This window comes from Symphalangus syndactylus, chromosome Y (genome assembly GCF_028878055.3).
Source record: "Symphalangus syndactylus isolate Jambi chromosome Y, NHGRI_mSymSyn1-v2.1_pri, whole genome shotgun sequence".
NCBI classification, from domain to species: domain Eukaryota; kingdom Metazoa; phylum Chordata; class Mammalia; order Primates; family Hylobatidae; genus Symphalangus; species Symphalangus syndactylus.
The window spans coordinates 27,678,670-27,700,782 of record NC_072448.2 but is presented as its reverse complement, the minus strand read 5'-3'; the positions used below and the strand labels follow the sequence as shown (position 1 = coordinate 27,700,782).

The 22,113-nt window shown below is 37.1% G+C and overlaps 1 protein-coding gene across 1 annotated transcript; it reads left to right on the top strand.

Moving 5' to 3' along the window:
* Window positions 1-919: 919 nt before the first annotated feature.
* On the top strand, window positions 920-21,377 carry LOC129476733 (septin-7-like). Its single transcript, XM_063635440.1, has 8 exons — window positions 920-937; window positions 1,640-1,695; window positions 3,308-3,442; window positions 9,532-9,649; window positions 12,466-12,559; window positions 14,616-14,711; window positions 17,436-17,532; window positions 21,060-21,377. The coding sequence occupies exons 1-8, from the start codon at window positions 920-922 to the stop codon at window positions 21,211-21,213; spliced, it is 768 nt and encodes a 255-aa protein (XP_063491510.1). The 3' UTR covers window positions 21,214-21,377.
* The last annotated feature ends 736 nt before the right edge of the window (window positions 21,378-22,113 follow it).

Genomic DNA, 22,113 nt, shown 5'->3' with positions numbered 1-22,113 from the left:
CTGGAGTGCAGTGGCATGATCTTGGCTCACTGCAACCTCTGCCTCCTGGGTTCAAGCGATTCTCCTGCCGCAGCCTCCCGAATAGCTGGGACTACAGGTGCGCACCACCACACCAGGAGTTCAAGGCTTCAATGAGCCATGGTCGTGCCACTGCACTCCAGCCTGGGCAACAGAGCGAGACCCTGACTCCACAAGTAAATAAGTCAACATCATATGATCTGTACCAGGGTACAAGCAGGTGCTATTATCCCCACTTTCCATCCTCAACTCTGAGTTGAATCATACATCAACCTCTAGTAAAAAGTGGCATGCTCTCAGTCAAAGGGGCAAGCCCAAACCACGTGGAAAGGATCTTATCTCTCTTGAGAGCTAATATAAAAAGAATTCCTCCTAGATATAAGCATTGTGACATCAGTTACTTAGGCTAAACATGCCTATTATGCTAAGTGAATTATTAACAATAAATACTTTAACTCTCTGCCATGTTAATTATCATAATATGATTTACGATTTGTTTTAACCTTAGGTTATATGTACCTTGAAGCCATTTATATTTTGGTATACTTTTTTTTTTTTTTTTTGAGACGGAGTCTTGCTCTGTCTCCCAGGCGGGAGTGTAATGGCGCGATCTTGGCTCACTGCAAGCTCTGCCTCCCGGGTTCATGCCATTCTCCTGCCTCAGCCTCCCGAGTAGCTGGGACTACAGGCGCCTGCCAACACGTCCGGCTAATTTTTTGTATTTTTAGTAGAGATGGGGTTTCACTGTGTTAGCCAGGATGGTCTCGATTTCCTGACCTCGTGATCCGCCCGCCTCGGCCTCCCAAAGTGCTGGGATTACAGGCTTGAGCCACCGCGCCCGGCCTATTTTGGTATACTTTTAATGGTTAGTATACACTAGACTATATGTATTGGACTAGACATGGAGAGTCGAAAAAGAGTATGTGGTCAGAGTAGAAATCATGCCCTAGCTTCCTTCGTGTCTACCTCCTACCTCAAGTAGAAGCAGTAGAAAAAGTAATTACCTAAGATTTTTTGGATTCTGGTTTGTGGAGAAGCACCCTTATATTTAGGCTGATGGGTGGCTAAATTAGAGAGTATTTTTTGTGATTTAGAATTTTATATGGAGATGTTCATTGGGATTAATTATTCTTTGTATTAGCAGATTTTTGCTTTTTATAGCTGCATGATTTCTTGTTTATTATTCATTCATTGTTGTCTATTAATAAACAAAAACTTTATTTCACTGAAACAGGGATATATACTCCAAGTTGGGTTTTTTAATAATGACTGACTTTTTTCTTTGGGAATACATTACTGTTAAAAATGTAGATTATTAGATACATTATTTTTAATGAATATAAGTGGTATAATTAGAAGGCTGAAAAGAATCGTTGGAAACATTAGTTTAATTTGATAGCTAAGAAACTGAGGACAAGATACTTATTCTTTGTAGCATATTTTCTAAAGTCGTTTCATTGTCTCACCAAGAAGTACTTGCATAAAGCCAGTTTGATTCTAGCATCTGTTGAATAGTTAAGGTTGAGTAAAGTGGGTGAGTTTAACAGATATTTTCCCTTATTTCTTTTAGGCGAATGTGCATTTGGAAAGTCGACATTAATCAACTCATTATTCCTCATAGATTTGTATTCTGCAGAGTATCCAGGTCTTTCTCACAGAATTAAAAAGACTGTACAGGTATGGATATTAGTATTGTTAATTGATGATAAGCTGGAATAATATTAATACACACAAAGCACGTGTTGTAACTTTTATTATGCTTCCTTAGAGGTAAGATGCAAACTTGCCCTTAGCCAGTGTAAGATGGTAAATATGACTTCATCAAATTAAAAAAAAAAGGAGAACAAGTACAGTTAATCAGAAGAATTATCTTGACTAGAACTTTCCAAATTTGTCCTAAGGACTCTCCTAGAGATGACACTGTGACATAGTAACCAATTCCCCTGGAGTTCTGCTATGTAGTATGATAGTCATTTGCCATATGTATAAATCAGTTAAAATTAATTAAATTAAAAATGCAATTTCTCATTTGCTCCAGATACATTTCAAGTGCTCAACAGCCACATGTGGCAAGTGGCTGCCATTTTGTGCAGCACATATATGAAGATTTTCATCATTGCAGAAAATTGTGTTGGACGATGTAGAGAAAACATGAATTATAGAAAAGCTATGTTATTTAAATACAGTGTTCTATATTAGTCAGTGGGATAATACCATATCATAGTTGAATGGCAATAGCAATTCTGTAAGACTCCCAAGGTATATATGATCTAATTTACTGCTTCTCAGTGTTTGCTATGCATTCCAATCCTGGGTATCCTGTTAAATTTAATTCTTCTAGTAGGTCTGAGATGGGCTGTATTTCTACATTTCTAACAAGATCCCAGGTGATACTGATGCTGCTGGATGGTAGATCACACTTTATAGAGCAAGGGGCTAAACTCTAGATGTGCACTTCTTATTAAATGGTACAGCAGCCTGTAGCCACTTCTCATCTTAGCAAAGGTCACCTAACTTCAAGTAACATGACTTGGGTTCGTATACGAACTTTGCCACTTATTTGATAAAGTTGTTTAATGTCTTTAAATCCATATACTTTTCTGTAAAATGGAGATAATACCTATCATAAAATTGTTTTTAAGACATACTCTAAAATAATGTAGCTAGATAGAAGAATTCTCAGTATTGTAAGAAATTTAAAACTGTTTGCTTTAATTTTATCCATTTGTATAAATTCTATCTCAATCCTAATTTAAACCTGATATTTAGACCTTCAGTTTTTCCATAAGTCCTAAGTGAAGAAAACAACTATGAAATTTTAGTCTGAAGTAATTATCTTAGTATTTTATAAATAATATTTTTATTTTTGTTTGAATTCACATTGTTTTTGAGGTATTTTTCTGTCAACTATTAAAACTCCTAAGTTCATCATGAAGTTTCTATATTATTTAAAGTAATCTCTCATTTGAAATTTAAAACTGAATATAATTGTTTTCATATTATGAAGTGTGTTATTAATACACTTAGTGCAAATAATATGCTAATAATTTAGCTGTGTTTCAACAATAAATAGTTTATTTTCTTTCATTTGGAACGTTTTGAAGTAATGAATAAAGATTTATTCAACATAATTTATATTTTTGAATCTTTATATAGAATAACTGGACATATCTTCCACTGATAAATTCATTTTGCCTATTTGAAAATATCGATTATTGTCCGTTAACAGTCATCAGTTAATTCATATGTAGAATTGCAACTTAATTTTTTGTTTATTTTCATTCTATAGCTTGCAGCCTGTTATTGATTATATTGATAGTAAATTTGAGGACTACCTAAATACAGAATCATGCACGAACAGACATCAGATGCCTGATAACAGGGTGCAGTGTTGTTTATCCTTCATTGCTCCTTCAGGACATGGGTCAGTACCTTGATACTTCTGATTCCTTTTTGTTGTTGTTGCTTACTGTTACCTGTATGTGCATATTTTAGTAATCTTTAAGTTTGTGAAGTACATACAGCTATACCCATTATGAAGTACCAAGTTTCATGTAGAAATGTCTTAGTTGAAAAGCCTTTTTAAGTCCTGTATAAGCTAAGTGATTTTACTTCTTAGTTCTTTATTCATAAGGATTTTCCCTGCTTCGTGGAAATAAACAGTGTTGCCACCATGGTTTGAGGTCTCAGTGTGGCAAATTTAGCTTTCATGTTGACCACTCTGCTACTAACTGAACGACCAAATGAAGAGAAGTAGCCATACCAGTTAGACCTACTCAGAATCAAAGACGCTATTTATTATAAGTCTCGTAAGAGATGGTTACCAAAAGCACTTGCATGCCAGTGTTTTCTTGTGCCATTTCTTTCTACAATAAATCTATTTGGCTTCTGTTTCACCTTAGCTGTCATAGACATGTTGTTTAGGTATCATATTGTCATTACTAACTTTTTGTTTATTAGGGCACAAGACCTACAAATCTAGACATTAATCTGATGTGATTGTTCTGTTATAGTTAGCCTGTACTCCCTTTTTTTGTTCTTTGTACTTCCCCTTTATTTTGATTACATATATGTGTCATCGACAACTGCAGATTTTTCCAGTTATTCTTCCTCAGTCTTTTCCTTTGGGTAAGTAACTCGGCATACATAATTCAGCCGCCTGGTAATTGTAACTCCACCATCTTCCACTGAAAGAACTGTAGTAGCATCAGGCTAAACAGCATTAAGTTATCTAACACTCACATTACAGTAGTAGTGTAAACCATTTCCTTCAAGTATACCTTTCTCTTCTATTTTTGGCTTCTCGCTCTCTTTTTTTTTTTTTTTTTTTTGTAGATGGGTCAATGCCCATTATCACTCTAGATGGATAAGGGAGCCTTAATTATATACTTACATGTTTGCACTGTCAGATTGGAGTGGGTAAAAATGTTTCTTCTTTTATGTTTAATACTCTTTTTATATTTATTTATTCTTTTTTGCTGTGCCCTAGACCATTACATGACTGAAGACTCCCACCTTCAGGCAGGATTGCGTAGCACATGTTTGTAACTACTTCACATTGCCTTTGTTGAGGTAATTTCAGTTTTTATTATTATTATTATACTTTAAGTTCTAGGGTACATGTGCACAACGTGCAGGTTTGTTACATATGTATACATGTGCCATTTGGTTTGCTGCACCCATTAACTCGTCATTTACATTAGGTATTTCTCCTAATGCTATCCTTCCCCCATCCCCGCACCCCACAACAGGCCCCGATGTGTGATGTTCCCCGCCCTCTGTCGAAGTGTTCTCATTATTCAATTCCCACCTATGAGTGAGAACATGCGGTGTTTGTTTTTCTGTCCTTGTGATAGTTTGCTCAGAATGATGGTTTCCAGCATCATCCATGTCCCTACAAGGGACATCAGCTCATCCTTTTTTATGGCTGCATAGTATTCCATGGTGTATACGTGCCACATTTTCTTAATCCAGTCTATCATTTAATGGTATTCTCAGTTTACATATTTAAATCACTAAACTGACTCTTTGACTTAAAAGGCTCAAAAAAAGTAATCTCAAAAATACAGCACACTGTATAACCTTTTATGAGTATTTATGTATCTTCTTGAATTTATATTTTTAAATCTTTCTCATTTAACTTGTCAGGGCCTTTTCCTGAATGCCAGCTAAGTGAAATCTTAACCTGCAGTTAAGTCACTAAAATTTGTCAGCTTATAACCGATTTTATTATTTTAGATCTGGACTCTCTCCAAGTTTAGTAATTCTCATGAAATAATATTCCTCCCATCCCTTTGGGGAAAATTTTATTTCTCATTGCATGGGAAATGAGAGCATTTTTAAAAGAAAAAAAATTTACATTCAAATGATATCTAGTGGCTTTGCACCATTTTTTATTTGTCACAAGGGGTAAGATGTTTAAAATTGCTATATCTTATATATAAAATGTACCTTTGAATAATTTCTCAGTTTTAACTATTTTTAGAAATGGAGCAAAGTTTTGCCCATTGGTACATGATATTGTGGATTAAGTGAAAGAATATGAGGCTGGGCGTGGTGGCTCACGCCTGTAATCCCAGCACTTTGGGAGGCTGAGGTGGATGGATCACCCGAGGTCGAGAGTTAGAGACCAGACTGACCAACATGGAGAAATCCCGTGTCTACTAAAAATACAAAATTAGCCAGCCGTGGTGGCGCATGTCTGTAATCCGAGCTACTAGGGACGCTGAGTCAGGACAATCGCTTGAACCTGGGAGGCAGAGGTTGCAGTGACCCGAGATCACACCATTGCACTCCAGCCTGGGCAACAAGAGTGAAACTCCTCCTCCTCAAAAAAAAGAATATGACACAGAATTTTATGTATACAGTTCCAGATACCCTGCTCACTACAGATTGAAATTCCATGCAGTCTAATACATTAATCAGAGCCTTTCCATCTTGGCTGGGTAGTCTCTAGGTTCGCTTTTTAGAGGGATTTCTTTTTAGAGTAATTATAAATTGGTCCAACCATGTACTTTCAGTGCCTCCTACCTCCCTCTACAAAGTATGAACTGCATGCATGGCTAATTTATGATTTCAGTTATTATTCCTTCATGTGCATTGTTCCCTATTTTGTAAGTATTATTAAAGTAAAAAACTGACTTGGAACATGAATTTTAAAATAATGTTTTATCCTTCAAGTATTAATTACTGCTTTTAGAAAAATTGCTATCATCCAGTGAGTTTATACAGGATATTTTCCCTTAAAAATTCATACATACATACATACAAAAAAAATTTATCATTTACCCTGTAGTTGTTTATTATGCTGTAGACTTTGAGGTTAAATAGTCTTTTCTCTCTAGTGTGGGTTTATCTTCTAGAAATGATAAAGGATTTCCTATTGCTTAAAAACAAGTTTTAAAAACTAAATTTGTTGATGAAAAGACCAGCCAATATAAAACTAAATGGAAAGAAGAAAAAAATTCAACCAGAATGTAATATACATGTGAACTAAATGTTTTTTTGTTGCCGACGTTTTGTAGGCTTCTGAAATTTAATGAGACTTTTACAAGGTTTACCTTTTCTCCCTAAAGTTTAATTTTTAAACTGACTTCAATGTTTGTTTTTCCCTTTGATTATATTTAAGAAGTTGACTTCTCTAATTTCCTTATCATTTATTTTTAAATATCTTTCTCTTTAAAAGTTGGGATATTAAAATAAGTATTCAGCAAGTATTGATTTACATTTAAATAGAAAATCTTGTTATTTGGATTTTAATACTTTATATTAAATGCCTTTAAGATTTATTAAAATTTTAGATTAACTGAACTTTTTTGTCACTGGATTAATAAGCAGGCTTGTATCTGACATAATGGCTTAATAAAGCAGTGGCAATTTAAATTGCTCATCAGTATAAATTGAAAAACCATAATTTAGAAATCTGAGATTGAATAATTCATGGCATTTCTATTTAGTGTTTTATATAATGAAGAAGCAAAACTTAAGTTTTTTTTCAAAGATGGATAGGTTCAGGCCAGATGCAGTGGCTTAACGCCTGTAATCCCAGCACTTTGGGGACCAGGACAGGAGGATTGCTTGAGGCCTCAGACTAGGCAACATAGTGACATCCTGTCTCTACAAAAAATAAAAAAATTAGTTGGGGCTGGGCACAGTGGCTCACACTTGTAATCCTAGCACTTTGGAAGGCTGAGGCAGGGGTATCACCTGAGGTCAGGAGTTCAAGACCAGCCTGGACAACACGGTGAAACCTTGTCTCTACTAAAAATACAAAAATTAGCTGGGCGTGGTGGCGGATGCCTGTAATCCCAGCTACTTGGGAGGCTGAGGCAGGAGAATCACTTGAACTCGGGAGGCAGAGGTTACCGTGAGCCAAGATTGTGCCACTGCACTCCAGACTGGGCAATAAGAGTGAAACTCAAAAAAAAATAAAAATTAGTTGGGCATGGAAGCACACTCCTGTAGTCCTAGCTACTTAGGAGTCGAAAGTGGAAGAATTGGAGGCTATGGTGAGCTATGACTACACCACTGCACTCCAGCCTGGGTGACAGAGCCAGACCCTGTCAAAAAAGTAAATAGAAATGGATAGGTTCGTTTAGTTAACACTAGTGAGGCAAGAACACAGTTTACAGATAATATAAACAGTGTTATTCCATCCACACACTCTTTTTCATTGTGCTCCCTATTCTCTGAATGCCAGTGTCAAATTTCAAGAGATTTAAGACAAGGAGAATTAGAATAGGCAACTATCTTAATTCTCCATGTTTGCTTTCTCCCCCCACTGTCTCTTTCTGCCTGTCAGCCTTACTACCACAGTGAAGTACATACAGTAATCTTTGTTAATAAAAACACTGGACCATCTTATTAGTGTTAGGACTCTGATCCCCCCAATTTTAATATATATGTTTCTCTTTCTGCATTTTAAAATGTCAGTCAATTCAATTATTAGTATTATTCAATACAGTTAATAACAGAATGAGACCTTTATTTCGTTTTTCTCATGTTTTTATAAAAATTAAGGAATACCACTTTAGAATGGTAGTCCTTTTCAAAATATTTCTAGTGTCTTCATTTATTCTTGTGAAACATAAAATTTTAGTCCACAGTGTATTCTAGATTTGAGGACTTTGGTTCTCATTTAGAATTGCTGAAGGACATAAGGAAAATCACAGCAGCTTACTTTTTTCTCAGCAAATATTTGGGCACCCTGATGAGTGTTAGATACCGTGCTAGGTCCTGAGGATGCACATGAATGAGACAAGGCCCTCTCTGCAAAGAGTATTTCAGTGAGAAGATGGGAGAAACAAATACAGATGCTCCTCGACTTGGGACAGGGTTACATTAACCCATCGTAAGTTGAAGATACGTTTGATACACCTTGCCTACTAAACATTATAGTGTAGCCTACGGTTGGACAAATCATCTAACTTAAAGCCTATTTTGTAATAATGTTTTGAATATCTCATGTAATTTATTGAATACTATACTGAAAGTAAAAAACAGAATGGTTGTATGGTTTCTATTCAATGCCTATTGCTTGCACACTATCAAAAATTTGAAAAATTGTTAAGTGCAATCATAGTGAGGAAGCATCTGTATGCAGGCAGGCAGTTATTCTACAGCACATTAAGCGTTGTGACCACATAGAAATATGCCTATTCTTAGGTTGGAGAAGGATTCCCAGTGGAAATTGGATCATAAACCAGTGTCCTGAGGATGAATAGGAATTAGCCAGGCCAAGGAGAAGCAGGATGATAATGAAGGGTGTTCCAGCCAAGGTAGTAGCCTGTGGCCAGATGTCAAAGTATGGTGCTTTCAAGGAATTGTAAGAAGTTCAAAAAGGTTGGCACATTGGAAGCAGGAGGCAAAGGAAAGGCTAAGAATGCTAAGAAATGAGGTCAGCTGGGGAATCTATGTCTTCACAAGCCTCGTAAGCCATACTAGTTAAGGCATCTGGTCTTTAATAAGATTTTTGGTCAGGGCATAACTTAATAAGATTTGGATTTAGAAAGACCACTCTGACTTCAGTATGGGTGGTTTATATTACAGTTATTCATTTCAAAGGTCTTGGTGGCCTAGACTAAAGTAATGGAAATGGAGATATACATATATATATATACATATATATATATACATATATATATATACATATATATACACATACATCTATACACATACTATATATATGGGAAGAGGATTAGAGGAGGGGAGGAATCCTAGGTTTCACACTTGAGTAATTGGGTAGACTGTAGTGCCATTCACTGAGATAGGAAGCATAGAAGAGAGAAAATGAGGGTCAGATGAGCTTTTGATTTTAAGGAGCCCATGGAATACCCGGGTAGCATATCCACTGGGTAAACAGAAATCTGGAACGTAACAGTGAGATATGGGCTGTGTATGAAGATTTGAGAGTCAGTTGACCAATTGAAGATAATTGAAATCTAACTGGGGATGTGAAGAATCTTGTTCTCCCAAACTGATCATTTCAGTCATATTAAATACTGTGTATTTCAGACTTAAACCATTGGATATTGAGTTTATGAAGCGTTTGCATGAAAAAGTGAATATCATCCCACTTATTGCCAAAGCAGACACACTCACACCAGAGGAATGCCAACAGTTTAAAAAACAGGTGAGCACGATGTGTTAACTCAGGTTTCTTATACCATTCTCATAATTTGCAGTTTTTACTATTTTTAGTATAATGTGTTGCAATCCATTCCTCTTACTGCTTTACTGTATTGTCATCTATGCTGTATTAAAAATAACTCTTGAATCTTCTGCCTTAGTTTTCCCCTCAAAGCTCTTACTCATTATCATAGTATCCTTATCCTTTGTCAGTTTTTAAATATGGTTGTTTTAAGTGATTTTTTTTCTTTTTTTGAGACGGAGTCTCACTCTGTTGCCCAGGTTGGAGTGCAGTGGTGTGATCTCGGCTCACTGCAAGCTCTGCCTGCCAGGTTCACACCATTCTCCTGCCTCAGCCTCCCAAGTATCTGGGACTTACAGGCACCTGCCACCACGCCCAGCTGATTTTTTGTATTTTTAGTAGAGATGGGGTTTCACCGTGTTAGCCAGGATGGTCTCGATCTCTTGACCTGGTGATCCACCTGCCTTGGCCTCCTAAAGTGCTGGGATTACAGGCCTGAGCCACCACGCCCGGCCTTAAGTGTTCTTTAATAACGCCCACACACAGAAAATTTCTCCCCATACTTTTTACAATTATTTTCTTAAAATGAATTCCCAGGAAGTGGATTATTCTTTCAAAGGCTGTGATTATTTTGATGGGTCTTTATCTCCCCCACTCCCCATTTTGTCACAGTGCTTCCCCACTAAAACAAATTCACTTTGTAAAGCGTACATCTGTTTCATTGTGACTTTGCCAGCATTGTTATTTTTATTTGGAAAACCTTTTGGGAATGAAGTGGTACCTAATCATTTCTTTATCTTTTCCTTTTATTTTCCAGAAAGGCTGAACATTTTAAAAACAAAGTTTTCTTTTCCCCGTTTTGTAAACACCTGTTCAAATCCTTTGTCTTTTTGACAAGTAGTACTTGGTATTGCCCGTATTTACTGATATGGGTTCTTTTTATTCTGGATATTTAGTTCTCTGTCATTTTCACTGTATGTTTTATATTTTTTCTTTTGCTGCTTATATCCGATTTTTGTTTTCAGTGCACTTTATAGGATATTTATAGTTTAAGTTATTGTTCAAACCCATCACCCTAAAATTAAGAGTCTCATGCTGTATGACTGAGCTAGCTGGAAGACCGCTAAACTGTTTCTCTAGACTCATGTCTAGTTGTCTCAATAATATTGAGTCATACAGTCACACATATTTCTAATTTTATTGTGTTTGGTTCATTATATATTACATTTCATGAAATGTAGGGTCAATTCTGGAACCTTTCTCTCTTCCAGTAGTCTTTATTTTTGGCCAGTAGTATATTGTTTAAACCACAGCAACTTTGTATAATATTTAAAAATAGATTGTAATTATCTCTATTGTCCATATAGTACTGTTGTAACAAAATATTTTGTTTTTCACCTTTTTCAATATGAATTTCAGACTACCTTGAAGCCCGTTGCTAAAAGCCTGTTAAAATTTGCTTTGAAGTTATGCTAAATTCATATAAATTTTCAGAATGTTTGAGTACGTTTTTACTGTATCTAGCATTTTTCTGTTTCACACACATTTCCATTTTTAGTTTGTAATGTGCTAAGTTTCAAATACTATCATGTAATACATTTCTCTTCTTTTATTATGTATTTCAATTTGGATTTTTACTGATAAAAGTAAAAAGGATGAATATGAAGTGACCTCTTCTCTCAAATTGGTCACTTCTGGTGGTTGTACTCAGGTCATTTAATATACAACCTCTGACTAAAACCACTGGTTTTAGAGCCAGCTCCTATTATTCGTTTTTCTCATCATGTATTTTCACCGCATTTATTCTGTTTTATTTTGTTTTTTTAATACATATATGTAGGTACATACCCTAATTGTAAAATATATGTGGTTCTATTTTTTTCAGTGACAATTTTATTTCTGTTTGCTTCTATCTAGTATAGTAACCATATAACACAATTTGTTCAGGGTCCTTTTATAGCTACTGGGAACCTTTGCCACGAAAATTGAACCAAAATATAAGTATAGGCAGGGAAGCTAGTTTTAGGTATATTTGCCGTTGGTTTGGGCCCAAAGAAGGATAGGTAGTTGGAAATTATTTGGATGTCTATATTCTGTTTAGAATTTGGAGTGATTTTGGATATGATAATTTAATTTGAACTAGATTTTTCCTGATGTTATTATTAAGTTGTCTTCTTTAGTTTTCTGCATTCTCCTTATTAATTCTTGATTTCTAGGTTGTGTTTTCTCCGTGTCCTTCCCTAATCTTGTAACTGTTGCTCCTCAGTTTGTGTGTATGCACGTATACATGCAAGGATTTTTCTGATGAATGTGCAGGGACCAGTAGTGTACTTAGTTTTACTTTACTTTTGCCAGATTCTACTAAAAATTTTAGGTGAGTTTAGCCCTGTTTATTCAACTAAATAAGACACTTGGGGATTTATATCTAAAGGAAAAATCTCAGTCATTGTAAATAAATGACCTACAGTCATTGTCGTGGAAATCAATCCGAGAAATCCCTTTCTGGAGTTTCACATCTTTTTTGGAACTCTTTTGGTATGGTAGCTATATGACTTTAACACTTCTGAAGTAATTGGATTTGGTGTTTATATATCAACTTTACAGTTTAAAAAAAAAGACCAGCATAGTACTTTGATTTTAGATTATAATTTTGCATCATTAAAAAACAGTAAAGGATCTGGAAACAAGGGGCCATATAGGAATCTAAGAAGCATGCAATAAACATAAGACTAATGGACTAATTATTAATGTACTAATTATGTATGGTGCTCTTTGGCTGACTACTTCTTCCATTTTACATAATGAAAGAAATCCAAGAATATAAAATTAAAATATATGAATTTTCAGAAACAGATGATGAAGAAGAAAATAAACTTGTTAAAAAGATAAAGGTAGGTTCATCCTGTACATACACTAAAGTAATCTGAGACCCTGGAAACATACTACAACGTCCACAGGAAAGATCAAAAGTATCAGTGTTTTAAGTAGTCAGCTTACAAAATGCCTAGGGAGATTTAATATTGAATTCAACTTTATAGTTAACTTTGAAGATTAGCTAGTATATATAATAAGGAATTGTATAAGCTACTGAGGTGAATAACACAATCCTTATTTCCAATTGTTTTTAATTAACTGGCTTTCATATTATTTAATTTTTTCCCTCCTAAAAAATAAGTGATGAGAAAGGAAAAGAGAGAATTCCTTCTGTTATGTTTTAATTGCCAGACAAAAATGTGTTTCTTTTGTCTTTATAAAAGCCAACCAAAACTACAGCTAGATAGGAGGTATAAGTTCTAGCATTCTGTAGCATTGTAGGGTGGCTGTAGTTAACAGTAATTTAGTCTATATTTTCAAATAGCTAGAAGAGAGGATTATGAATGTTCCCAATACTGAAAAATAAATGTGAGTTGATAAATGTGCAAATTACTCTAATTTGATCATTACATATTTGTATACAGGTATCAGAATACCATACTGTACCCCACAAATATGTACAATTATGTTTCAATTAAAAATAATAGAAACCAACCAAAAATTTACATCAAAATAATTTTCTGTAGTTTAATTTATCATGGTTTTCTAAGTACTTTGGCCCTAAAAACGGTATACTGAATAATGGCATTATGTAGGCAAATACCTTGGAATAATGAAATGCTTACACCTCACCAGTGAAGAATGTCTGCAGTTGTATGAAATGGCTGGTTATATATTTCCGGGAGCCACAGAATTGTGAAGGGCTATGTATGGATGAATACAAATCCAGTCACCTGGATTTGAAATTCATGGTTAGAGCTTGGCAAATATACTATTCCCTGCTTTAGGTACTGTTATAGTTGTTTCATGATTAAGTAGGCAGGCTAGTCATTAGCCTCCTTTTTTTTATCCCCAAATGCTTTTCTATATATATGTGTATATATACACGTGTATATATACACATATATATACACATACACACACACACACACACATATATATATATATATATATATATATATATATATATATATATATATATATATATATATTTCTTTTGGAGACAGAGTCTTGCTCTGTCACCCAGGCTGGAGTGAAGTGGCACATCGCAGCTCACTCTAAGCTCTGCCTCCCGGGTTCACGCCAGTCTCCTGCCTCAGCCTCCCGAGTAGCTGGGACTACGGGCACCCGCCACCACGCCTGGCTAATTTTTTGTATGTTTAGTAGAGACGGGATTTCACCATGTTAGCCAGGATGGTCTCCATCTCCTGACTTCGTGATCCACCCACCTCAGCCTCCCAAAGTGATGGGATTACAGGCGTGAGCCACCGCGCCCAGTCAATGCTAATATATTTTTTACCTTTTTCCTCTCAAGTATGAGACAACTTTCTGTAGTGATTTTTAGTAAATAATTTGCCCAGTATATTCTTGAATATTCTTAACTTTAAAGAGGAAATTTGGCAGGGTGCGGTGGCACATGCCTGTAATCCCAGCACTTTGAGCGGACAAGGCAGGTGGATCACGAGGTCAAGAGATCGAGACCATCCTGGCTAACACGGTGAAACCCCGTCTCTACTAAAAATACAAAAAATTAGCCGGGCATGGCGGCGTGTGCCTGTAGTCCCAGCTGCTGGGGAGGCTGAGGCAGGAGAATGGCATGAACCTGGGAGGCGGAGCTTGCAGTGAGCTGAGATTGCGCCACTGCACTCCAGCCTGGGCAACAGAGCGAGACTCCATCTCAAAAAAAAAAGAGAGAAAATTTAATTTTATTTATTGTTTACCTTGTCAGTAATATAATGTGATGTCATTTTACTAAATATTCGTTAAGTGGCCTATAGAAACTCATGCAGAAACTATCAAAAGTTTCTATCAAAAATTTTTTTTGGCTAATCTGTTGAGTAATGTAACTTTTTTTATTCTTGAATTTATGAGGACTACAGAGATGTATTTGAACAAGAATACTTTGTTTTATAATACCGCTTACCTCTTGCTGTGGTTGGTGGTAATACTATCATTGAAGTTAATAGCAAAAGGGTCAGAGGAAGGCAGTATCCTTGGAGTGTTGCTGAAGGTAAGGTTTTCTTCAGTGAATGACTTTCTATAAGATCTCAAGACAGTGATTAAAAATTTGTATTTATACTAAGTAGTATGGTACGCATACTGTATTGATATGGCCTATATTTCAAGGACAGTATTGATTTCAGGTTCTTATAGTCTCATTTTCCTCTTAAGTATATTCATATTTTTCAAGCCTATATCCTAGTAAGTCAGGTAAGTATGTGTTAAGTCCTAAAGCTGTAGTATAGGTTGAACATTTTTGTTTTTTTTTTTGAGATGGAGTCTCACTGTGTCACCCAGGCTGGAGTGCAGTGGCATGATCTCAGCTCACTGCAACCTCTGCCTCCCGAGTTCAAATGATACTTCTGCCTCAGCCTCCCGAGTAGCTGGGGCTATAGGCGCACACCACCACACCTGGATAATTTTGGTATTTTTAGTAGAGACAGGGTTTCATCATATTGGCCAGGCTGGTCTCAAACTCCAAAGTGTGTGAGGCAGAGTCACTTAGAGAGCCAGTCTCCTCATCTTGACACAGTCTTTAGTGCAGGGCTGACCCTTTGAGAATTTGTAGTTGTGGAAGCATTAGGTGATAGCACCTCTGACAAATACCTTGACACTTCTGTACAAGGAACTCCTGCCTATAAGTGATAAAAAGAAAGCAACCCCATTTTTTAAAAAAGAGAAGATTTGCTATGAAAAGGATATTTGTAGAATGGGAAGTCACCAAGGTTTTGACCACAAAATGAGAGCCAAAGGTTGCTGGTAATTAGAAATAAGACAAATGCACATTCAAACTACAGTGACTACTTCTTCATGACTACTGGACTAGGTGAAAATTAGAGAGCTGGTGGGGCTGTGGGAGGCCACATGCTCTGTTGGTGGATAGGTGGACTGGTACAGCCATTGTGATGTTACTCATGCAAATTATATATATGCATACACATGCCTCAGCAATTCCTTGCCTGGTATCTATCTCAGGGTCCGTAATGGGACTTGTACAAGGAATTTTTTCATTATGGTTTATGGTGGGGAAGTTGGAGGATTCCTGGGAATTCATTACTAGAAGTGGAGATATCGGGATAGGCAGGGGTCATACAGTTTGGATATTTGTCCCTTCCAAATCTCCTGTTGAAATATGATCCCCAATGTTAGAGGCAGGGCCTGGTGGGAGGTGATAGGATCATGTATAAGTTCATTCTCACACTGCCATAAAGATACTAGCCAAGACTGGGTAATTTATAAATAAAAGAGGTTTAGTTGGCTCACAATTCAGCATGGCTGGGGAGGCCTCAGGAGACGTACAATCATGGCAGAAGGGGAAGCAGGCTCCTTCTTCACAAAGTGGCAGAAAAGAGTGTGAGCATAGGAGAAACTTGCCAAACACTTATAAAACCATCAGATCTCATGAAAACTCACTATCATGAGAACAACATGGGGAAAACCACTCCCATGATCTTATCACCTCCCACCAGGTCTCTTCCCTTAACACTTGGAGATTACAATTCAAGATGAGCTTTGGGTGGGGACACAAAGCCTAACCACATCAGATCATGAGTGTGGATCCCTCATGAATGGCTTGGCACCATCCTTTTGTGATAAGTAAGTTCTCACTCAGTTAGTTCATGTGAGACCTGATTGTTTAACAGAATTTGGAAACTCCCTCTTCTCTCTCACTTGCTCTCTCTCTTGCCACGTGTTACGCCAGCTCCCTCTATATCTTCTGCCATGTTTGGTAGCTTCTTGATGCCTTGCCAGGAGCAGATGCTGGTGCCATGCTTCTTGTACAGCCCACAGAATGATGAGACAAATAAACCTATTTTCTTTTTAAGTTATCCAGCCCCAGGTATTTAAACAACACAATAACAGACTAACACAAGGGGTAATATTCAGCTGATAGGCATGATACAGCCACATAGGTTGTTGAAATAGTGAAACAGTGTCCTCGTGTCATGTGGGTTGATAAATAGTTGCTTCTCAGCCTAATAAATGCCTCTCCATCTTCCCTGCAAACCTACTGTAACCTTTCCTGCTGCAGCAATTTAAGATTAAATTCTGAATTTCAGGAGCCTCTGGGACCCAGCTCCAGCCCAGCATTGAGGCAACCTCCCCATTAGGTCATGCCTATGTTGTTCAAGGCTTAAATATTTTGTACATTAACAGTGTGGAGGGGTCAGCCACAATAAATTTATACCATGGGTTACTAGGAAGTAGATAGAAGCAATGGCTGTAGATACAAGCTTATATCTTTAAAAAAAACTAGTTCTTATGCAAATGAATTATTCTATATTCGTGTCATTTACAGAAATTAAAAATTGCATGCACACAAAAAAAGTGCACTTTGTAAAAACACATTCAAAAGGTGAGACACACAAACGATATATTAAAATGATTGTTTAGGGAAGAAAAGAGATCTGGCGTGAGTTGTGGCAATTAAAGGCAGTCAATGAATGAATGAATGAATGAATGAATGAATGAATGAATGAATGAAAGCAAGATAGGCCATGCACAGGTCCAGAGGACATATCATGAAGTAAGGAGTATGGCCAACTCAATCATCTTCCCCTGGAGTTCGAAGTGAGAAAGCATTAGCTAAAACATAACACCATGAGCCAGGCACTGTTGAAAGCACTTTGCGTATACTAACTCATTTGATCCTGACAACATTCCCAAGTCTTTCCAGGTCCTATTTGCCTTTGGATCCAATCCTGGCCATTTTCCTCTCTCTGCTGTATCCTAGCAGTGTTAACGTTGTTCCAGTGGCTTCTGGAGCAGCCAACATTGAACAACCAGAGCAGCAGAAGAAAAAGGTGGGAGAGTGGTCCTGCAGCTGGTTGGTAAGCCATCTAAAAGCATGCATTGGGGACTGTGTTAATTTCATAGTGCTGCCATCAGATATACCACCGATTTCGTGGCTTAAATCAATACAAATGTATTATTGACAATTTGATAGGTCAGAAAACTGAAATCGGCCTCACTGTGCTAAAATCAAGTGTCAAGGAGGCCATGTTCCTCTTTCTGGAGGCAGTAGGGCAGCGGTCCCCACCTGTTTTGGCACCAGGGACCAAATTCATGGAAGACAATTTTTTCATGGACCACAAGCAGTTGGTGGGGGTGGTAGTTTCTGGATGATTCAAGCACGTTACATTGTTGTGCACTTTATTTCTCTTATTCTATTATTACATTTTATTTCTATTATTACATTGTAATATATACTGAATTAATTATTGATGGGGTTGATGGGAGAGAGTGACAGATCACCAGGCATTAGACCCTCATAAGGAGGGGGCAACCTAGTTCCCTCGCATGTGCATTTCACATCAGGGTTCACGTTCCTGTGAGAATCTAATGCCACAGCTGATGTGATGGGAGGTGCAGCTCAGGCAGGAATGTGAGTGATGGGGAGCAGATGTCAATTCAGATGAGGTTTCGCTTGCTTGCCCTCCACTCACTCCCTGCTACTTGGTCCAGTTCCTAACAGGCCACGGCCTGGGGGTGGAGGACCCCTGCCCTAGGAGATCAGATATTTCCTTGCCCTTTTCAGCTTCTAGAGGCTGCTCATGTCACATTTCTCATTTCATAGCCCCTTTCTCTGTTTTCAAATCCAGGAACATTGCATCTCTCTCACCATTCTCCCATAATCACAGCTCCCTCTCTGACTTTTTTTTTTTTTTCAGATGGGGTCTTGCTCTATTGCACAAGCTGGAGTGCAGTGATGCCCAAATCCTAATTCCCAGAACGTGTGAATATGTTATCTTACATGGACAAAATGATTTTGCAGATGTGATCAAGGTTAAGGACTTTGAGATGAGGGTATCATCTCAGATTATTCAGAAGGGATATTATTCATAGCTCACTGCAGTCTCAACCCCCTGTGCTCAAATGATCCTCCCTTTTCAGTCTCCCAAGTAGCTAGGAATTACAGGCTAGCACCTTGATGCCTGGCAAATTTTTATATTTTTCTTTTGTAGAGACAGTCTTGCTATGTTGCCCAGGTTGCTTTCAATCTCTTAGGCTGAAGCGATCCTCCTGCCTCAGCTTCCCAAAGTTCTGGGATTACAAGCGTGAGTCACTGTGCCCAGCCTCTCTCTCTGACTCTGACCTCAGCTGGAAAAGTTTCTTTTAAGGATTCATGTGATTAGGTTGAGCCCGCTTGGATAATCTGAGATGATACCCTCATCTCAAAGTCCTTAACCACTTTTGTCCATGTAAGATAACATATTCACACGTTCTGGGGATTAGAATTTGGGCATCTTTAGGGGACCATTATTCTGCCCTCCAAAGAGATGAACAGAAATATTTTGGGGTGAAATGATGCCAAAGGAGAAACCAGGGTAGAAAAGAAGGGAATATGCCACTGATGTTGGTGTCCATGTGATGTCTAGTTCAAACATTGATGAAGTTTGCCAACATTTGGGCTGTACTTAGAATAGAGTCATTTGCAGAAGATCAAAAAAGAGAGATTGGAGTGAGCTGAGATCCCACCACTGCACTCCAGCCTGGGCAATGGAGTATGACTCTGTCTCAGACACACACACACACACACACACACACACACAAATAACCCCTGCCACCAAAACCACTATAGAAACATATATTCAGTCATGTGCCACATAATGACACTTGGGTCGGTGATGAACTCTATGACAGTGCTCCCATGAGATTATAATAATGCATTTTTGCTGTTTCTTTTCTATGTTTAGATACAGAAACGTCATTGTGTTACAGTCGCCTACAGAATTCAGTGCAGTCATATGCCAAATAGATTTGTAGCCAAGGAGCAATGGGCTCTACCATATGGCCTAGGTGTATGGTCGGCCCTACCATCTAGCCTTGTGTAAGCTCACTCTATGATGTTCACACAATGATGGAATTGCTGAACAAAGCATTTGTCAGAAAATATCTCTTTTTAAGTGATGAATGACTGCAGTGTGGTTAAAGCAATGCTCCAAAATAAATTCTTAACTTTGAATATTTTGTAATAAAATAAAAAGGTGAAAATAAACAAAATGAAGCATTCTACCTAAAATTTAAAATAAAGAAAATAATTACAGTGTCTACTTAAACAACATGAAACCATGAAACCTAGCAATAAATGTATTTTAGAAGAGACTAATAGCATAACTAAAATACTAGCAATTTTTGTATAGAATATTATACTAAATATAAAATAAAATAATATTAGTAATATTAATTAGTAAATAAATAGTAATATTAAAGTACTAAAATACCTGGGGCTGGGGGTGGCGGCTCACATCTGTAATCTCAGCACTTCAGGAGGCAGAGGTGGGTGGATCACTTGAAGTCAGGGGTTTGAGACCAGCCTGGCCAACGTGGTGAAATCTCTACTAAAAATACAAAAGTTAGCCTGGCCTGGTGGTGCACACCTGTATTCCCAGCTACTTAGGTGGCTGAGGCAGGAGAATTGCTTGAACTCAGGAGGCAGAGGTTGTAGTAAGCAGAGATCACACCACTGCACTCCAGCCTGGGCAACAGAGTGGGAATCCATCTAAAAAAAAAAAACAAGAAGAAGAAGAACTTAAACACTAGCAAGATTCAAAACATGAGAGAAAAAGGGAGGTGTAACAATAGAAATGCTTTTAATGCACTATTATAAATGCAATTATGAGGTGTACATAATTATATTCTATTAGTAATGAAACACCTTAATGAGATGTCTTATTTTTACATAAAATATATTGACAATGGCAAATTGATGTAAGATCAAATAAGAATTTGAAATTATAATAAGGAATGAAACAAATGAGAAACATTTAATGTGGGTATTTTCTGCTCCCTGTCTTTACAAAAAGACAGAAAGCTATAAGATTTATCCTATAAGGTAGATATAAGCTCCTGTTCCCAATACCCTGATGAAGATAATCAAAAGTATTTTAGAATAATCTCACTTGTGAATACAAAACTATGTGATTAATAACAATGTCAGTACGTAGAATTTAATGATACATTAAAATAATAATATAAAAGCACAAAGGGTTTATCCCAAGTATAGAAGTGATCAATATTAAGAAAAACATTAATATATTACTATAGCTTATATTACATCTCTGAAAAATGAGTCTATAAATCAATAAATGAGTAGATATTAAAGGGGATTTTATCAAGTCAATCCATTATTATTTTAAAGTCTTCTAAAGACAAAAGAATTAGAGACTACTTCCTTAATATTATCAAGAGTATATTCTAAGCTATTAATAATAATTGACATTACGCTCCAGGTTGAAATAAGCCCTCTAAGGATTTCTCTTCAAACAAATCACCTAACAAAAGTCCCTTGTCTGCCTTTTAGTTAATTCACTTTTGAAAGTAATGAGAACCGGTTTTGTGAATCTTGGCTATCAAGGAGTTTAGAGACTCAACTTTCATCTGAAAGAGACACCTCGTGGAAGCCCACAGGACATGCCACCTTTTCTCATGGGCTCATTTCGTGGGCCAGGCGCAAGCTTCTGTTCATTCCACCTGTGGATTTGAATGTCAACTCTGCAGCACCTGTTTAATCTCTAGAAGAGATGCTGATAAAACTTGGAAATATTGTAGCTCAGGTATTTTCATTGTAATTGAAACCACCTTTGCAAAAAGTATGACAGTGAGAGAAACATGACATAGAAAAATTATGATAGGGAAAGAAATCTCACCTAACTGATTCCATCTTGCTTCTAACCTCCAAGCTGCCTTTGTTCATTCCTAGGCATAGGCCAACATAAACATGGAGAAATTTAATTTATAGTTTGACTTTGAATCAAGGATGATAAGAGACTCTTCCTAAAACTGACCTCCTCCTTGTCCCAGTAATGACACCACCTTTGTAAGACCGTGAAAGGCCATGGAGATTGGGATTATAGGAGGGGTCTGAATTCTGCTAAGATGTAGGCATAGTTTAATAGTAACCCACCATTGTTCCATAGCTTGCTTTCTTATAATCCCTAATCACTCAGGATTCTTGAAGCCAGAGGTCACAAGATTTATGACTTCTCCAATTGCTCATATAGATAACATCATTATTGTAGAACCTAAGGGGGGCCTTTTGAGATGTTTTCCAGACTTTTGCATTCTTACAACTAACTCCATTTGGACCTATGACTCATGACTCAACCAGTGATGTGGTCCCCACCCAAAGGCTGACTTAGCTCATGAGGACTGTTTTCCACACCCCTATGATTTTATCTCCAACCAATAAGCAGCACCCACTGCTTAGCCCCTCCCGGCCAAATTATCCATGAAAACCCTAGCTTCCAAGATTTCAGGGAGACTGATCTGAGTAATAAAATCCTATCTCCTGCTAAACTAGCTGTGTTTATTAAACTCTCTGTTACAATACTGCTATCTTGGTATATTGGCTGTATCTATGCAGTAGAGGAGAAGAATCCATCAGGCAATCACATGATAACTCCCTAATA

What these genes read in the sequence shown, in the direction of transcription:
- LOC129476733 (XM_063635440.1), top strand. An exon ending in GAATTAAAAAGACTGTACAG is followed by an intron (nt 1,696 to 3,307) that starts GTATGGATATTA and finishes TTCATTCTATAG; the next exon opens with CTTGCAGCCTGTTATTGATT. An exon ending in AGTGGTCCTGCAGCTGGTTG is followed by an intron (nt 17,533 to 21,059) that starts GTAAGCCATCTA and finishes TTGGCTATCAAG; the next exon opens with GAGTTTAGAGACTCAACTTT.